At 40.2% G+C, this 17,733-nt stretch overlaps 1 protein-coding gene across 6 annotated transcripts in view; it reads left to right on the top strand.

Moving 5' to 3' along the window:
• Positions 1–17,733, top strand: part of arhgef28a (Rho guanine nucleotide exchange factor (GEF) 28a) — a 447,370-nt gene that overhangs the window by 65,702 nt on the left and 363,935 nt on the right. For all 6 annotated transcript variants that reach the window (XM_060836132.1, XM_060836104.1, XM_060836122.1 and 3 more), the window contains exon 2: positions 13,285–13,328. In XM_060836132.1, coding sequence (XP_060692115.1) covers positions 13,296–13,328 — 33 coding nt within the window. In that variant the 5' untranslated portion in view covers positions 13,285–13,295. The remainder of the gene's footprint in view (positions 1–13,284; positions 13,329–17,733) is intronic.

The following is a 17,733-nucleotide window of genomic DNA, read 5'->3' as shown; positions in this document are numbered from 1 at the left end:
CAGGGAGAATGTGCACATTCCACGCAGACAGTTGCCCGAGGTGGGAATCAAACCTGAGTCCCTGGCACTGTGAGGCAGCAGTGCTAATGTTCTGGGTTTATAATCAAATATAACTTATTCAGTAAATATGCAGTAATTGGTTAACATATAGTTAGTAATATAGAAGAAAATATGTTCATCTCTCTGAATATCCCTGAAACACTCACTAACACACACACACACACACACTTGAAAAAAGAAAGCAAAAAACAGATTTCTCGTGGACATTAATTATCTGAAAATAAAAATCACTGGCTTTTTATTGAAGACATAGGGATCTGTTGCTTTCATGTTCTGGCACTCTTGTCAACTCACAAAGCATGTATGCTTATCTCTGAAGTCTTGCATCCACAGCTTGCTCAGAAAATACAGTCTTGAAATGTTCCTTCAATTGCTGTTCAAAAGAAAAAATAGGGTTCACCTTGAATTCAGCAAGAGGGTTTTCTTTTCAAAGCTGTTAGAGATCATTTGGCTAGCTTTCCTCCAACTCAACTTCTTCTTATTAGGCTTTTCTTCAATACTGTGCTTTATAAAATTCCATTCATGGGATGTGGGTATCGCTGGCTGAGCTGTTATTTATTGCCTATTCCTAATTATCTGTTGAATTGAGTGGCTTGTTAGGGCCATTTCATGTTACCCGCATTCCTGTGGGTCTGGAGTTACATGCAGATCAGTCATGGTGACCTTCTTCCTTCCCTAAAGGATAGCAGTGAACTAAATGGATTTTATGACAATCTACAATGGTTGCCATTGGGTTAGCTTTTAATTCCAAATTTTATTGAATTCGAATTTCATCATCTGCCATAGTGGGATTTGAATCCATGTCTCAGATCATAAGCTTGTTTTTCTGCATTGCTAGTTCATCAACAAAATGCCATTGCTTTGCCACCAACTATGTGATCACTTTTCCTCTGAACAGGATCCCTCCTGAACCTTATAAAGGAGAAGCTCTTCAAGCCAGTCATTGTTAAAAACAGCCCAGAAAGGATCTACAGCAGAGCAAGCAGTTACCATCAGTCATATAATTTACAGAAATCCTTGTTCTAAAAGCCTCCAATGTCCCCATGAACTTCCAATGACTTTAAAGAAATTTCAGTAGGTGTATGTAGTAAGCCTGAAATAAATCCATTTTACACGATCCTGCAAAATCTGAGTTCTCTCCAAACAATGTAAAACATAAACCATCTTTGTAAGTCAACTATAAATTTGCTGATCCAATACATCTCTTGGCTGGTCTGTCACATTCCCACCACAAAAATGATGACATCCTATACTCTGCTTCCCATCACCTAACTTAACCTGTGGGCGTAAATTGGTTCCTGATTAAGCAACATCTTGATTTTCAAATTGTTACACTTGTTTTCAAAGTGGCAGTGCCTGCAAGTTTCCCTTCAAGCCACCTACCATCCTAACTTGGAACCATTTGCCATTCCTTAACTGTTGCTGGGTCAAAATCCTGGAACTCCCTTCTTAATGGTTCATTGAATTACTTGGATCAGATAAACTGTAGTGATTCCATAAGACAGCTCAAAATCATTTTCTCAAGAGTAATTAGGGATGGGTCACAAATGTTAGCAATGTCAGTGATGCTCACATTCCATGAAAGAATGAAAGAACTCCTGCTGCACAATGACTTGAGATATCTGTGCACCCCTAATTCTGGCCTCTTGAGCAGTCAGAATTTAATAGGTTTAACTTTGCATACCATGTCTTAAGTTGCCCAAAGCTTTGAAATTCCTTCCTGACAATTCACAGCCCCTCTATCACACTTTCCTCCTTTCAGAGCTCCTTAAATCCTAAAGTAGAAGTTAAGTACTGTGGATAGAGAAATGTGACATAAAAAGAGAAAGTGCTGGAGAAGCTCAACAATTTTGGCAGCATCTGTGAAGACAGCAACAGAGTTAATGTTTGGAGTCCAATGTAACTCCTCTTTGAAGATCATGCAGTTAGAGTTTCTGAGTTTTGCCAGTACTTATTGTTTATTTTCCTTAAATCTTACATCTTTTATTAAGCTTCAGGTCATCTGGCATAATATTTTCTTTTGTGGCCCAGTTTCATCTTTTGATTTATAGTGCACCTATAAAACATGTTGAGATGTTTCTTTTATATCAATACAAATGTCTTTGTTAACTACAAAATTTAAGATATACTACAGAGCAGCATAGGAGCTACAATGATTAGGTGATATCAGGTGTTACATTGACTACTGAGAAGAAAAGGAAAAATCAAGTTTTTTTAATAAAAGTGAATATGTCTAACAGATCTATAAACATTTTTAGTTTAAAAGTACACATTATATACATTGTTTAGTTTAGTTAGTAATAACTTCTAGTGGTTTGAATATGCATTAAAATGTAACAGTGCAAAAGTATAACTTTAAAATGATTGTTTAAGCTCAAATGTTCTGGTGTTTGTGAAGTCTCCAAACCAAAATTGTCAAGACTAAGTAAAGGTATAACAAGAATTATTATTCAATCAATCTGATTTGGTGGAAGTGGAAAACATATTTTGGTTCTTTTAGAAAACATTCTGAACTTATCATCATAATGATCTATTGTTCTCTTGCCAGACTTCAAACAAACTTTTTACACCACATACATTGAAAAGTACAAAACCAGGAAAGTGCCAAGTTTGATTTCCAGTCTCTGCTGAATTAAATTATTTCAGCTAGGAACATTAAGAGAGGTAACATAATTGGCTGCAGCATCGCTGGATTAGGAACTGAAAAAGTCAGCCAAGATTCCACAGTTGCAGTTCAATCATCCCAGCTGGAAGATGCTCATCTAGATGACAGGAATTAACAAAACAAGATTGGCATTTGAATGGCTCGCTGATCCTCATTTTCTAGGCTCATAAATGTAGACTGACTGCTACTAATTAATAAGTTCAGAAAAAGGAGCTTGGCCCAGCATATTCAAGCTTTTCCTGGTTCAATCTCTGCATAGTACATGTAATGTGGTAGTCCAAGTTGAGATTTTTTACATCCTATTTGGGTCCATATACTTCTTTATCAGCCGTGAAGTTTATGCCAATCTAGATTGGAATGCCTTTGGGACACCCTTCATGTCAGAATACTCATTTGAGAATATTCCCAAAAGCTCTAGTTATCAGGGAAGGATGGTTTCAGAGGTTAAATTGTGTGTCTTCCACATTCCTAGCATAATTGTACCAAATATTCGTTAATATCTAGATAATATCCATTGTTGATTGATCATATGTTATAGAGGCCTATGTGGTCACTCAAAATATCAAGATCAAGAATTCAAACCTGTTGGTAAATCTGAGCTTGGTTGCTAGTATGTTGCTATGAGGAGGAGGACATTATTCATAAGTGACCTCCTCAAATCAGAAATGGGGTTCTTTCTGCATTTTAGAATGGAGCCTTCCAAGTGTGCTAGATACATTCAATGTAAAGTGCTAGCAATCTCCATACGATTAAAGTTATCCTTGAGATTTCTTAAGCAGACACGTTCAGAGCAAGGCTTTATATAGGTAAGAAATATTGTTATCTCTGCCTGGGTCACTGGCGCTGTGAGGTAGCAGTGCTAACCACTGTGCCACCGTGCTGCCCACTAAGGATGAAGGGCAACGCTCTGAAAACTTATGATTACAAATAATCCTGTTGGGACGACAACCTGGTGTCATCTGACTTCTGACCTTGTCCACCCCAGTCCAACACAGGCGCCTCCACATCATCAAAATTAATACAAACTTAAAGTTCTGAAACATATTTTTACAGTCATAATTTGTAGAAAGAGATCTCTCTAAAGGCTCAAAGGCACAGTTGAATAAAGTAAAAATAATATATTATATTTCTAAAGACCTTGAGGGGGCTCCACTATTGAATGGATTGGCAATGCACTCTAGTGGTAGACCCTTGTAATGCAATATCATGTGATCAGAGACAGCCAGCATAACATGGTTTTCATTCATTTGTCTCTGCATCATCCCTCTCTAACCCTTTGAACTCATGGTACATTATATACACACATCACTAATATCTTAGTTATTTTTCTGAATCTGTAGTTATATGTGTTTGTGAAGACATGTTGATTTGCCTAATTCTAAAGTTTTGATTAAATTTCAGAAAGGAGGAAGCAGTGTGCTTCTGCGACTGGGGAGTGAAAAGGAGCAGGAATGTTTCTGAAGGGAGAGGAGTTAGAAGATTGTCCTGGGAGTGGCTCTGTGTAAAGGGGGGAAGTGTCTTTGTCAGGGAGGATGCAATTGAAGGAGGGAGAGAAGTGTCCCTGTGAGGTAGAGTTGGTGGGGGTAGAGTTTCTATGAAGGAAAGTATCTCTGTAAGGATTGGAGATGCAGTGTTCTACAAAGGGGAGTTAGAAGGTGTGTCCATTCATTACAGTATTGGTAGGAACACACTGGATACTGAAAAGTCTATAGGTCCTGATAACATTCCTATAATAGTGCTGAATACTGGTATTACAGAACTAACCATATTCCTAGCCAAGTTCTTAAAAGCAAGACAAATCCAACATGGCCAATCAAAGCCATGTTGATACACTCTGGATCATCTGAAGGAGACGGAAGTGACCATCGCTTGTGTTATCAAGTGGCAATGCAATGTGAAAGGGAATCTTTCCACTGGATAGAGTCATATCTAGCACTCAGGAAGACGGTTGTAGTTATTGAAAATTGTTGTCCTAAGGCCTGAGGCAACATTGCAGGAGCACCTCAGGATACTGTCATACACAAACTCATTTTTAGCTGTTTCATCAATGACCTTCCCTCTATTACATAGTCAGAAGTGGGGATGTTTACTGTTGATTGCACACTGTTTTGCACCATTCATGCCTCCTCAGACACGGAAGCAATCCATGTCCACATGCAGTACGACCTGGACAGTATCAGGCTTGCCTTCATAAGTGGCAAGTAATATTTGTACCACACAAAGGACAGATAATGGCCACCTTCAACAAGAGAATCTAGCCATCGCCCCTTGAAATTCAATGGTGTTACCATCTCTGAATGCTCTGTTGGGGATTGCCACTGACCAGAAACTGAACAGGATTGCCATGGCCTCCAAGAGTAAGTCAGAAGTTAAGAATTCTATGGCAAGTAACTCAACACCTAATTCCCCAGTTCCTATCGGATATCTATAAGGCACAAGTCAGGACTATAACTGAATTCACTTCACTGGGCTGAATGAGTACAGCTGCAACAACATCCAAAAAAGTCAACGCCATCCTGGACAATGCAGCATACTTGACATTCAACATTCCCTCCATTCATCACCAACACATAGTGGATGCAGTGTGTACCATTTAAAAGGTCAGTACAGTAATTCACTAAGGCTCTTTTTAAAGGAAGTTTCAAACCCATGATCCCTATTACCTTGAAGGGCAAAGTGAGCTGATGCAGACAGACACCACCTGTCCTCATGTTTCCCTCCACATTACACACCACCCTGAATATATTACTGCTCCTTCATTGTCACTAGGTCAAAATCCTGGAAATCCCTCACTTATAACACAGCTGTCACCCCTACACCTCTAGGATTGCAACAGTTCAAGAAGGCAGCTCACTGCTAGCTTCTGCCAGACAATTAGGGATGCTACTAAATGCTGACCCACCTAAGGATGCCCACCTTCCATGAATGAATGAAAGAGAAAAGGTGGGAAACGTCCAGCAAGGTGGCAATGGTAGAGTAGCAATATTTTGGCTCTGGCTCATTTGCTGCTTTCTTCCATCACTTTCTCTTTTTTCTTTTTATTTTGTTTCTTTCAACTTTTGTCTACAATGCTGTCTTACTTTTTTGCCCTTGGGGAGTTTGGCAGAACTGATGGCATCGACAATGGCAGTGAGTGTGGGCCCAGCAGTGAGAGATGGTGCTGGAACATGGCAACATCGATGTAGGTGAGTCCAGTGGAGGACTGGAGGTGAATAGCATCGATGGTGGATCTGATGTCAGTGCTGGTTCAAAGGGTTGAACTCTTGCATTTGTTCAGGAAGGTTGTGGGCTCTGACACTTCATTTGGTTCCAAGATGGTGGCAGTGTTGGTGAGATGGACCCTGCGGTTAGTGATTCCGGAACATGGCAACTTTGACGTTGGTGGGTCTGGCACAGTCAGTGGCGAGGCGCAGGACTTGTGGCAGTGGCAAAGGTGCCAGCAAATTGGCGGTTATAGCAGTGGTGGCATCGCAGCATTGGTGGGTCCATCGCTAGCAACACTGGTGAGCCTGGCTTGAGACTCATGGCGGTGGTGGTGGAAGTGAGTGTGATCTGGGCATTTTCTTTTCCTTTCGCTGCTGTTTCTTTAATTTCAGGTCGTTGTTTTAATTCCAACTATTGTGTTCTAACATGGCACCAGAGATTGGCAACTCTGTAAACTTTTCATTGTACTCCTGTACTCAGGTACATGTGACAATAAATTCTAATCTGAGGAGGAGAAGGAAGAAGAAGAAGAAGATTGTCTCTGTGAAATGTGAAGGAAGAGTGTCTTTGTGAAACAGTTGAGCTGAGATGGGGTGGTGTCAGATGCTGTTTTCAAGTTAGGAATACTTACTGTTGGGGATGGAGAAGATATGTGAGAGGACGTTCATCTCAGGGAGAGATGTTATATCAAAGTTGCAAAGAGTTGGGTTCCACCTCACAAGGTTGTAAGGAGAGAAGTGGAGTCTATTGTGAGGTAAATGAGTTCATGGTGGGGTGAAAGAAATTACTCTGACTTTTTCATTACTTTGGGGCAGCACGGTGGCTCAATGGTTAGCACTGCTGCCTCACAGCGCTAGGGACCTGGGTTCAATTCCAGCCTTTGGCGACTGTCTGGATCGAGTTTGCACATTCTCCCTGTGTCTGCGTGGATTTCGTCCTGAGGCTCCGGTTTCCTCCCACAATCCAAAGATGTGCAGGTTTGGTGGATTGGCCGTACTAAATTGTCCATAATGTCCAGGGATGTGTAGGTTAGATGCATTAGTCAGGGATAAATGTAGGGTAGGGTAGGGGGATAGTTTTTTTTTAGATTTTTTATTGGAAATTTAACATGTTTTTACACGTTTACAAAAGAAAACTAAAAAAAAATAAACATTGATATACAATTAAATCTTAAATAAATAATAAACAAAAATCTATCAACCAGAAAAAAGAGACACCGAGAGAAAAAGAAACTCAACTAGCCACTAATCTAACCTACAACTAACCAGAGTGTATAATTAAATCTCTTACATTATTCAAGAGAAAAAAAACCGATGGATAACACAGAAATTGAGTAGTGAGACACATGCTCGGAACGTGTTAACATCAGATCATAACAAAACCCGTATTCGTGCGGGATTCCTCTCTCAAGGGGCCCCGGACCAGCCAGGTGCCCCATCTCAATTAAATAAAAGCCCTTGTTAGGATGACCAAAATATCTGTATTTGTGTAATTCAAGAAGGGCTGCCATATTTTATGGAATAATTTGTTTTTTTGGTGCACCATATTTGTAAAGAAGTCAGGGGGAATATATTCCATAATTATTCTGTGCCAAGTCAAAAGTCCATGAGGGCCCTCAGCCACCCAGTTTACCAAAATATTTTTCCTTGCACAGAAAGAGAGAATGGAAAATACTCTCTTCCCTGTCATAATTTCAAGTGTTCTTTATCCAATAAGTGTGTCTCCTATAGGAGAGCTATGTCAACCCTTTCTTTCTTGAGGTTTGATAATATTTTCTTCCTTTTGATTGGTGAATTATTCCCTGTGACATTCCAGGTGCACCATTTAATCGACTGATTAATCATAATCACCGGGCAAGTCCGAGAGACCCCTCGGGAGAAGAAACCCTATCCAAAACATCCCGAGTATAGAGCATATAAAATTCACAAAAATAAAGGCTCTTTAATACACTCAGATCAATATAATAAAAACTATTTATAAATTTAAAAAACTAAAACTTATTTAAATAGAGATTTTCCACCCTTGTTCCCAGGGGCATCACTTCCTTTCCAAAAGCCCATCATATTCTCTCCTAACCAATGCCCCACCCTTGACCCAAGTACCCCACGATAGGATAAAGAAAATTCAAATATATTACTGAGCTAGAATTAACAATGAGTACCCTACCCCTAACCCACACCAACACCTGGATATATTTGGTAGTGTTAATACCATGTATGAACATATATAACTATAAAATTACAATCTCAGCAAATAATAATTAAACATAGTAATACAAAATAACAGGGAAAAACTACCCCGCTCCTAAAGACAGATAAAATAGGATAAGGTAACCCCCACCCCCCACACCTACATTAATTAGACCCCCCTCAGCCTATATATATATTTTTTAAAAAAGGGGGGGAGAAAATTGCTAGGTGAAGAATAAATAAATAAACCCCTCTCCCCACCCCCCGAAGATAATATTAAACAGTAAGGTAATGAAAGGAAAAAAAGGGGTAAACCGGGTGAGGGGAGGGCAAAACAAATCAATTAACTCTTACAATTTATCTAAGAGACTCCAGAAATTCCTTGACTTTCTCCGGTGATCTGAAGTTGTACACGGACCCTTCATGGCTGATGCGTAGTGTTGCTGGGTAGCGCAAGGAGTACTGAATGTTTAAATCCCTTAAACGCTTCTTCACTTCGTCAAACGCCTTCCTCTTTCGGACAAAAGCTGGGAATAACATAATCTTGGATCCTGTATAAATCATAGCTTGGGGATCTTTCTCAAGATTCCTGGAAGCTTCCAAGAGCATCTGTCCCTCCTTGTAGCTCTGCAGCCTGAACAAGACCGGGCGGGGGCGCTGGTTTGAGCCGGGCCAGCGCACTGCAACCCGGTAGGCCCATTCCACCCTTACCTGGCCTGATCCAGCCTCCAGATTTAACAGCTGTGGAAGTCACTGCTCGAGGAATGTAAGCTAGCCTTCTTGACGTTCGGGAAGGCCCAGTAAACGAATATTTTTTCAACAACCTCGAGGTTGTCGATGTGATTCTCTAAGGTCCGGACTCGCTCCTCGAGAGTCCGGACCCGATCCACAGCCGATTCTGCTATTGTGTCGGAGGTCGCGGCCTTGAGCTCCGCCTCTCCATCTCGGTGCTTGATTTCTGCAATGTTTCGGTCATGCTTTTGTAGCGCAGCCGAGAGTGAATTCCATCTGCTCTGGGACTCTTCGATGAAGGCGTCAATTTTCGCATCAAGTTTGAAGATTATTTCTGCGAGGCTCGCCACCATAGGTAAGTCCCCCGGGGCGGCTGTGGACACTTCTGCTGCAGCTGGCACGGTGGGGGAGGGGCTCCTGCTTGCTGAGAACTGCGGGCTCCCTTTCCCCTAGTCATTTTTACAGGAGACTAGACTGTTTAAATTCTGTACTGAGCAACTAATTACATTAAGTAAAAACTATTTTAAATGATTTGGTAAGTGTGGTAGAGGCGGGTGGCCCACTTTGCCCAAGTCTTGGGAGGAGCACTATAGACTCAGACTTGCTGAGTCACCACCATCTTGGATCTCCCCGGGGGTTAGGTTTAATAGGATACTCTTCGGAGGGTCGGTGTGGACTTATTGGACTGAGGGGCCTGCTTCCACACTGTAGGGATTCTGTGGGGATTATAAGAATTCTATGGATAGTTTCAACCTACAAAAAAACATTTGGATTAGGAGCTGGACTAGGCTATTCTGCTCCTCTAGTCATCACTGCCATTCACTGAGATTATGGCTGACCTGATTATGACCTCAACACCACTTTTCTCCTTTGCTCAATAACTTCTGACTGGCTTGTTCATCAAGAATCTATACACTTCTGCCTTAGAAACATTCAACGTTCTCTGGGGACAAGAGTTCCAAAGACTCTTAAGACTCTTAGTCCTCTGGTTTAAAAAAAAGCCCTCAACTCTGTCATAAATAGGAGACACTATATTTAAGTTCTTAGTTCTAGTCTGTCTCACAAGTGGAAGCATCTTTTAAGCATTCACCCTGTCAGGTTCTTACAGATTTCAAAAAGATAATTTTTCTAAGCTGGAGTGGCTACAGGCCCAACCTGTAGCTCATAGCTCTGCAGTCTGTCTCCACTTAAATAATTCAGACCTGCCAAAGTGGATAAGTTCACATTTATACCTGTCAAATCTTTGTCCACTGATTCAATAAATGCATATCCTTTGCAGACTCCCATATCTGCTTCACATTTTATGTTCCTACCCATCTTTCTATCATTAGCAAATTTAATAGCCTTCCATTTGGCCTCTGCATACAAGTCATAGGCATAGAATAGGCATACAATGTAAATAATTGAGGCAACAACGCTGATCCTTGTAGCACATTACTTCATTTTGCTCATCTGAAAATAATGCATTTGCATCTGCTTCTTGTTAGCTAACCAGTCTCCATCCAAGCCAATGTGTTACTCTACTACCGCAAACGTTTTACTACTTCTTTAGCAATATAATCAACAATTATTGCCCATCCCAAAATGCCCTTGAGAAAGAATTTTTGCATTATAATCCTTGATGTCATTTTTTTCAGTTCTTTATATTTTGTTCAACCTTATGACCTGCTACTCAACTTTGTGGAATTATAAATTTTCTCTTTCAGTTTGATTCCAACTTCAACTTCCTAATTAGCCAAAAATAGTATGTCCTTATCTTAAAATCCTTCTTTCTCATGGGAAGGTATATTTTCTGGTTATTCTGAAATATTTTACATAGATTAGATTAGATTACTTACAGTGTGGAAACAGGCCCTTCGGCACAACAAGTCCACACCGACCCGCCAAAGCGCAACCCACCCAAACCCCTACATTTACCCCTTACCTAACACTATGGGCAATTTAGCATGGCCAATTCACCTGACCCGCACATCTTTGTGACTGTGGGAGGAAACCGGAGCACCCGGAGGAAACCCACGCAGACACGGGGAGAACGTGCAAACTCCACACAGACAGTCGCCCGAGGCGGGAATTGAACCCGGTATCTCTTTAAATGTCTGCACTTGGTCTGGTTTCCCAATTCACTTCAACCCTCTCTTTCATAATTTCTTTATTTAAGTTTAAAAGAACAATTTCTCTTACTCCTTTCTCTCTCAAACTGAATATGATATTTAATCACATTACATTGCTGCTTTTCTGTGTGGACATTAATTAATTCTATCTCATTGCACAAGACTGGATCTAGTATGGTTTGCTGTCTGGTTGGTTCTACAACATGCAGTTTGAAAAAACAGTCTTGAAAAAGCTCTGTGACCTTATTATCTAATTTACCCTAGCCAATCTGATCTTTACCAGCTATATTTAGATTAAAATTGCCCATTTTTTATTACTGTATTTTTTCACAAGCCCCAGTATTTCTTTTGTATGACCTGTCCTCCAGTATGGCAGCTGTTAGCAACCTATAAACCACTTCCACAGATAACTGCTTACCTTTACGGTTTTGTATCTCTGCCCAAACTGATTCTACATCCTATGTCCAGAGCTAAGGTCACCTCTCTGGATGTAGGTTTGCTCACTGAGCTAGAAGGTTTGTTTTCAGACATTTCATCACCATACTAGGTAACATCATCAGTGAGCCTCCAGATGAAGCACTGGTGATATGGCCCACTTTCTACTTATGTGTTTGATTTCTTTGGGTTGGTGATGTCATTTCCTGTGGTGACATCATTTCCCATTATCTTTCTCAGGGGGTGGTTAATGGGATCCAAATCAATGTGTTTGTGGTAGAGTTCTGGTTGGAATGCCATGCTTCTAGGAGTCCTTGTGCATGTTTCTGTTTGGCTTGTCCTAGGATGGATGTGTTGTCCCAGCCGAAGTGGTGTCCTTCCACATCTGTATGTAAGGATACTAGTGAGAGTGGGTCATGTATTTTTGTGGCTAGTTGATGGTCATGTATTCTGGTGGCTTGTTTTCTGCCTGTTTGTCCAATGTAGTGTTTGTTACAGTTCTTGCAAGGTATTTTGTAAATGACATTAGTTTTGGTTGTCGTCTGTAAAGTTCATTAGCTGGTGTTTTAGTGTGTTAGTGGGTTTGTGGACTACCATGATGCCATGGGGTCTGAGTAGTCTGGCAGTCATTTTCGAGATAGCTTTGATTTAGAGTAGGGTGACTAGGGTTTCTGGACGTGTTTTGTCTGCTTGTTGGGGTTTGTTGCTGAGAAATTGGTGGACTATGTTCATTGGGTACCCTTTCTTTTTGAATACACTGTCTAGGTGATTTTCCTCTGTTCTGCGTAGCCTTCTCTGTGCTGCAGAGGGTGCTCGTTGAAATAATGTTCTAATGCAGCTTCATTTGTGGATGTTGGGATGATTGCTTCTGGAGTTCAGTATTTGGTCCAGATGTGTTGCTGGTGTGAAGATCCCCATTGGCTGTTCACTCTACTGCGATATCTAGGAATGGCAGGTTGTTGTTGTTTTCTCTGGTCACCTCTGTTTATTGTATTGATGGCATTCATAATAAAACAGAGCGAACTGTCATCTGTCCAACTTTGCTGACAAGGACTTGGAGGCCCTGATGGAGGAGGGGACATGTGCGGTCACTGTCCATGGAGTGAGCCTTGAGACATTGATGCCTCTTGTCCAGGATGGATGACCAGAGGATCAAGTGGCAAGCTGGAATCAGCAGGTTCCACTCTGAATCTCACGTTTGGAATTGTTATGATCTAGTTACTATCTGACAGATGGGAGAATGGGAAACTGTATAATAATGAGGCAGATGTCACAATAATAAGGATGCTAAAATATACAAATAAACATCTTGCCAATCAACTAGTTCATGTTGTTCGGCAATTTTTTGGGGAATTGGACACTCTACTCTCGACGTCAGGACCCTTCTTCCTGCTGATCTTCCAGAATTCACTCAGTTTTACCTCCAATGCCCATGTTGTTCAATGGTTTGGAAGATTCTGCTGCAGGTTTTTCCTGTGGTCAGTGATAAAGCAGTGTTCTGCAGTCAGTGGAGAATGCCTATATGTCACTGACCACAAGATTAAAGGCTATAAAAATGTCTTAAAATGTAAAGTGCAGCTTGAAGATTTGAGAATCATTATGAAATAGTGTTAAATTTCTAATTAATCAAATGAATTCATGGTTCTTTTTGAGATGATAGCCAGAAGTGTCATGAATAGAATCACAGCTGATTTAAGGCATTGATAATTTGGGTTCATGCTCAATCCTGCATTATTTGATAAATTTTGGCTTCTGACTCTTTTTTTTGCCTTCTTAGTGACGGGGCACAAATTTTTGTTGGTGTATATATTCATGTGTCACAACAATATCGGTCTCTCTGCTTATTTAATTTTAAAATTGTAAACAATTTTTCTCTTCTTGTGAACAGATGCAGAAGCAATGGAGCTGAGCTGCCACGAAGTACCAATATATGTAAGTATTTATTTGGTAGCTATAATTGTCCGTCAGCCTACAATTCCCTGACATATGTGTTCCTCAACTTATAACCTGTTAAGTATCCCCACTTTTAAATGTAGGGACCTCATTTGGTGGACGTGCCAAAACCCTTATTTCTGAAATTCTCTTTTGAAACCTCTTTGCCACTCTGTGTCTTTCCTACTTTATGTATTTGAAGAGTGCTGCCATTCTGTAAGTTCTGTCTCAACAGATTCAGATCATTTTGAATGAAGTATTCTTTACAAAATGCCAAGTGTGAAAGACAATAATGAATTGTGTTTTTTTTAAAGTCAGTAGTTCATTTTTTTCATTTTTTTAAAGAAAGGTGATATAACTAGCTAGATCAAGTATCAGTAATGGTTTTTCCGATCTTCCCATATGATTGAATTGGGAGATTGGATGATTTATGCTGTTGTTAAAAGTCCATGTTGTACTATATTCTGTACCTTGCTCTGAAGCTACTATATTGTCTTGTAGAATGTGAAATTAATTATTTTGCCTTCAAAAAGTAAGCCCTTTCTTTTTAAGTATGTCATTCTTTCCCCTTGTTTTTGTCTTCCTTCCTAATATCACTTCCAGTCAAATTTGTGTACAGACGGACCCAATCTACAGTCTGCTTCCAGTTCTATTTCAGTGCTATTTATAAACCAGTACCGTGTGAGAATACTGCAGGATGATCATTCACTTGCTTAGAGATGCTGTTCGCATCTTTACTTCATCCCACAATATCATAATAAGGACCAGAACTAAATTATGAGAAAGCTGCTCTTTTTAACAAAATCTTTCATAGGATGTGGGCATCAATGGCTAGATCAGAATTTGTTGCTCATCACTAATTGCCCTTGAACAGAATAGCTTGCTAGGCAGTATACATAAAAAGACCCTCACAATTTAGCATTTTTGTAGGTCGTAAAGCCATAGAAATGTACAACACGGAAACAGACCCTTTGGTCTAACTCGTCCATGCTGACCAGACATCTCAACCTAATCTAGTCCCACTTGCCAGCACTTGGCCCATATACCTCTAAACCTTTCCTATTCATGTATGTATCCAGATGACTTTTAAATGCTGTAATTGTACCAGCCTCCACCACTTCCTCTGGCAGCTCATTCCACACACGCACCGTCCTCTGCATGAAAAAGTTGTCCTTAGGTCCCTTTTATGTCTTTCCCCTCTCACTCTAAACCGATGCCCTCTAGTTCTGGACTCTCCATACCAGGGAAAGGACCTTATCCATTTATCCTATCCATGCCCTTCATGGTTTTATAAACCTCTATAAGGTCACTCCTCAGCATCTGATGCTGCAGGGAAAACAGCCCCAGCCTGTTCAGCCTCTCCCTATAGCTCAAATCCTCCAACCCTGGAAACATAATTTCAAAACACCCTTCCAATAGGCAGGATACCAGAATTGGACGCAATATTCCAAAAGTGACCTAACCAATGTCCTGCACAGCTGCAACATGACCTCCCAACTCCTATACTCAATGCTCTGACCAATAAAGGAAAGCATACCAAATGACTTCTTCACTATCCTATCTACCTGTGACTCTACTTTCAAGGAACTATGAACCTCACTCCAAGGTCTCTTTGTTCAGCAACACTCCCAGGACCTTACCATTAAATGTGTAAGTCCTGTTCTGATTTGCTTTTCCAAAATGCAGGACATTGCATTTATCTAAATTAAACTGTATCTGCCACTCCTCAGTCCATTTGCCCATCTGATCAAGATCCCGTTGTACTGAGGTAACCTTCTTCACTGTCCATTACACCTCCAATTTTGGTGTCATCTGCAAACTTACTAACTATACCTCCTATGTTCACTTCCAAATCATTTATATAAATGACAAAAAGTAGTGACCCAGCACTGCTCCTTGCGGCACACCACTGGTCACAGGCCTCCAGCCTGAAAACTGAAATCATTTGACTTATTGTAGTCACATATACCTAAGTACAATGAAAAGCATTGTTTTGCAATCAGTACAGGCAGATCATGGCAAACAAGGACATGCAGACCACAAAATGTATAGACAGAGCAAGGCATAAAGGTTATAACTTCCCAGAAGGTGCGCAAAGCAAGATCAACACTAGCAAGACCAAATTATTTGAAGTGAGAGAGTCCATTCAACAGTCTAATAATGGCAGGAAAAAAGCTGTTCTTTAACCTGTTGGTGCGTGCATTCAAGCTTCAGTGTCTACAGTCTGTTGGAAGAGGGTGTAGGAGAGCATTATGGGGGTGGGAGGGGTCTTTGATGATATTGGCACTCTTTCTGTGACAACAAGAAGTTAACTGGAGTCCATGGATGGGAAGTTGAATTGTATGATAAGCTGGCTATGCAAACAACCTACTGTAGTTGCTTATGATCCTGGGCAGATCAATTGCCATACTAGGCCATTATGCACCGGGATAGTATACTCTATGGTGCATCTGTGAGAGTTGATGAGAGTCCTTATGGACATGTTGAATTTCCTGAGAGAAAAGAGGCTTCGTTTTGCCTTCCTGACTGCTGCATCAACATGGGACATCCAGGTCAGGTTGTTGTTTATCGCCACTACTAGGAACTTGATGCTCTTGACCTTCTCCACCCCTGCTACATTGATGTAGATGGGGGCATGTTCTTCTCCTTTCTCCCTGAAGTCAATGATCAATTATTTTGTTTTGCTGACATTGAGAGAGGTTGTTATCACCATACCTCCTATGTTCACGTCCAAATTGCCATACTAGGCCATTATGCACCTGGATCTATGATGCATCTGTGAGAGTTGATGAGAGTCCTTATGGACATGTAGAATTTCCTGAGGGAAAAGAGGCACCTATCATGACTGTATGCCCTCTATTACCTTTCTGTATTCTGACTGTATTCTGATATCCGTCCTACCATGATGGTGTTGTCGGCAAACCTACAGATGAAGTTTGTTTGGAATTTGGCTACTCAGTCGTGGGTGTACAAGGAGTATAGCAGGGGTCCATATGGAGGCCATACAGGACATGGATGGATAATTTCCTTCCTTGAAAGGGTTAGTGAACCGGATAAAATTTTAATGACATTTGTCGTAATTTCATGATCACCAATACTGGGATAAGTTTTTAATTCCAGATTTATTACTTGATTTTAAATTGCACCAGGAAGATTTCAACTCATTATCCTCCAGCTTCTGGATTACCAGTTCTATAACTTTGCCACTTTAATTTTCATAATTTCCCCTCAGTGTGTGAGAGGCCTCATCTCTGTGGCTTACTGAGCTGGCATATGAATAACGTAATTTGCATTAGCTTTTTAAACATAATGACATTTTTATTTGCATCACATGAAAAGGTTACATTCCAGGAGTGGTAATTTGAACTCCATCCCATCAGATGGTGTGCTCAGTCATCCAGGATTTGCAAATCAGAGAAAAGGTGCATCATTGTCATTGAATTATGACAACCACAGAAAATACGTTTGTGCTTTAGAACACAACTTGCTTGCTACACCCACTACAACCTATTCAGACAAAGAATGTTGATCTCTGATTGCTGACATTTCCAGAGAATGGGTGGCATTAAGTAAGGTATTATTTTGGGCACACCTGTAAAAGCCTTATGGTGGATCAGTAGGAAAATGGACTTTGGGGGTTGACTCTGAAAATTGTAATTTAACTAATAATAGTTTTCAAGAGATATAACATTGGCAATCTACAGAAGTTTATCTGAAAATTATTTGATAATTTGATAAAAGGAAGAATCTGTCGATGTGATCTTGTTTTATAATCCAGTAATATTAACAATGTTTCAAAGTTTATATAGTTAACAAATTTAACCAACTGTAGGCTGTCAGATAGTTCCTGTATTTAAAATCTTGGCATTCTTGCTGAAGAATTTGCAACTATTTTAATGTATCCTCCTTTCAGCTCCATACCTAGACAATTGAAAATGAGTTGAAATTTTATTGAAGATTGACTTTTCTGTTGTGAGAAGAAATTAATAATGAAACTCCAATGGCCAAACAAAGGCAGTTTTGCTACTTTAAGTGGAAAGCAAAGATTGAGATCACCAGCGAATATTGGTGTACTATTAGAAAACAGGTCATTGCTCCTTTCTTAACCAGTGACATCATAATACAGGCAAATTATTGGCCATATCTCATATTTACCTGCAAAATAACGTGTAATAGCTAGTTTACTCAAATATGGATCAAAGTGAATAGGATGAAATTAAATCAAATTAACTTCCTAGATATTTTCCATCATAAGTCAGATGATTCATAATCATAATCGTATCTGTGCTCTGCAAGGGTTAACATCAAGAGGCAAGATTTACAGTGACTGAATAAGTCAGATTACAAATGTCTGTACAGTTTTTCTGAAACTCATGCTTGATCTTTGGGAATGATATTTTACAAC

The sequence above is a fragment of the Hemiscyllium ocellatum genome, chromosome 2 (assembly GCF_020745735.1).
Source record: "Hemiscyllium ocellatum isolate sHemOce1 chromosome 2, sHemOce1.pat.X.cur, whole genome shotgun sequence".
Taxonomy (NCBI): domain Eukaryota; kingdom Metazoa; phylum Chordata; class Chondrichthyes; order Orectolobiformes; family Hemiscylliidae; genus Hemiscyllium; species Hemiscyllium ocellatum.
Note: the sequence above shows the minus strand (reverse complement) of the source record. Positions and strands in the feature narration are given on the sequence as shown.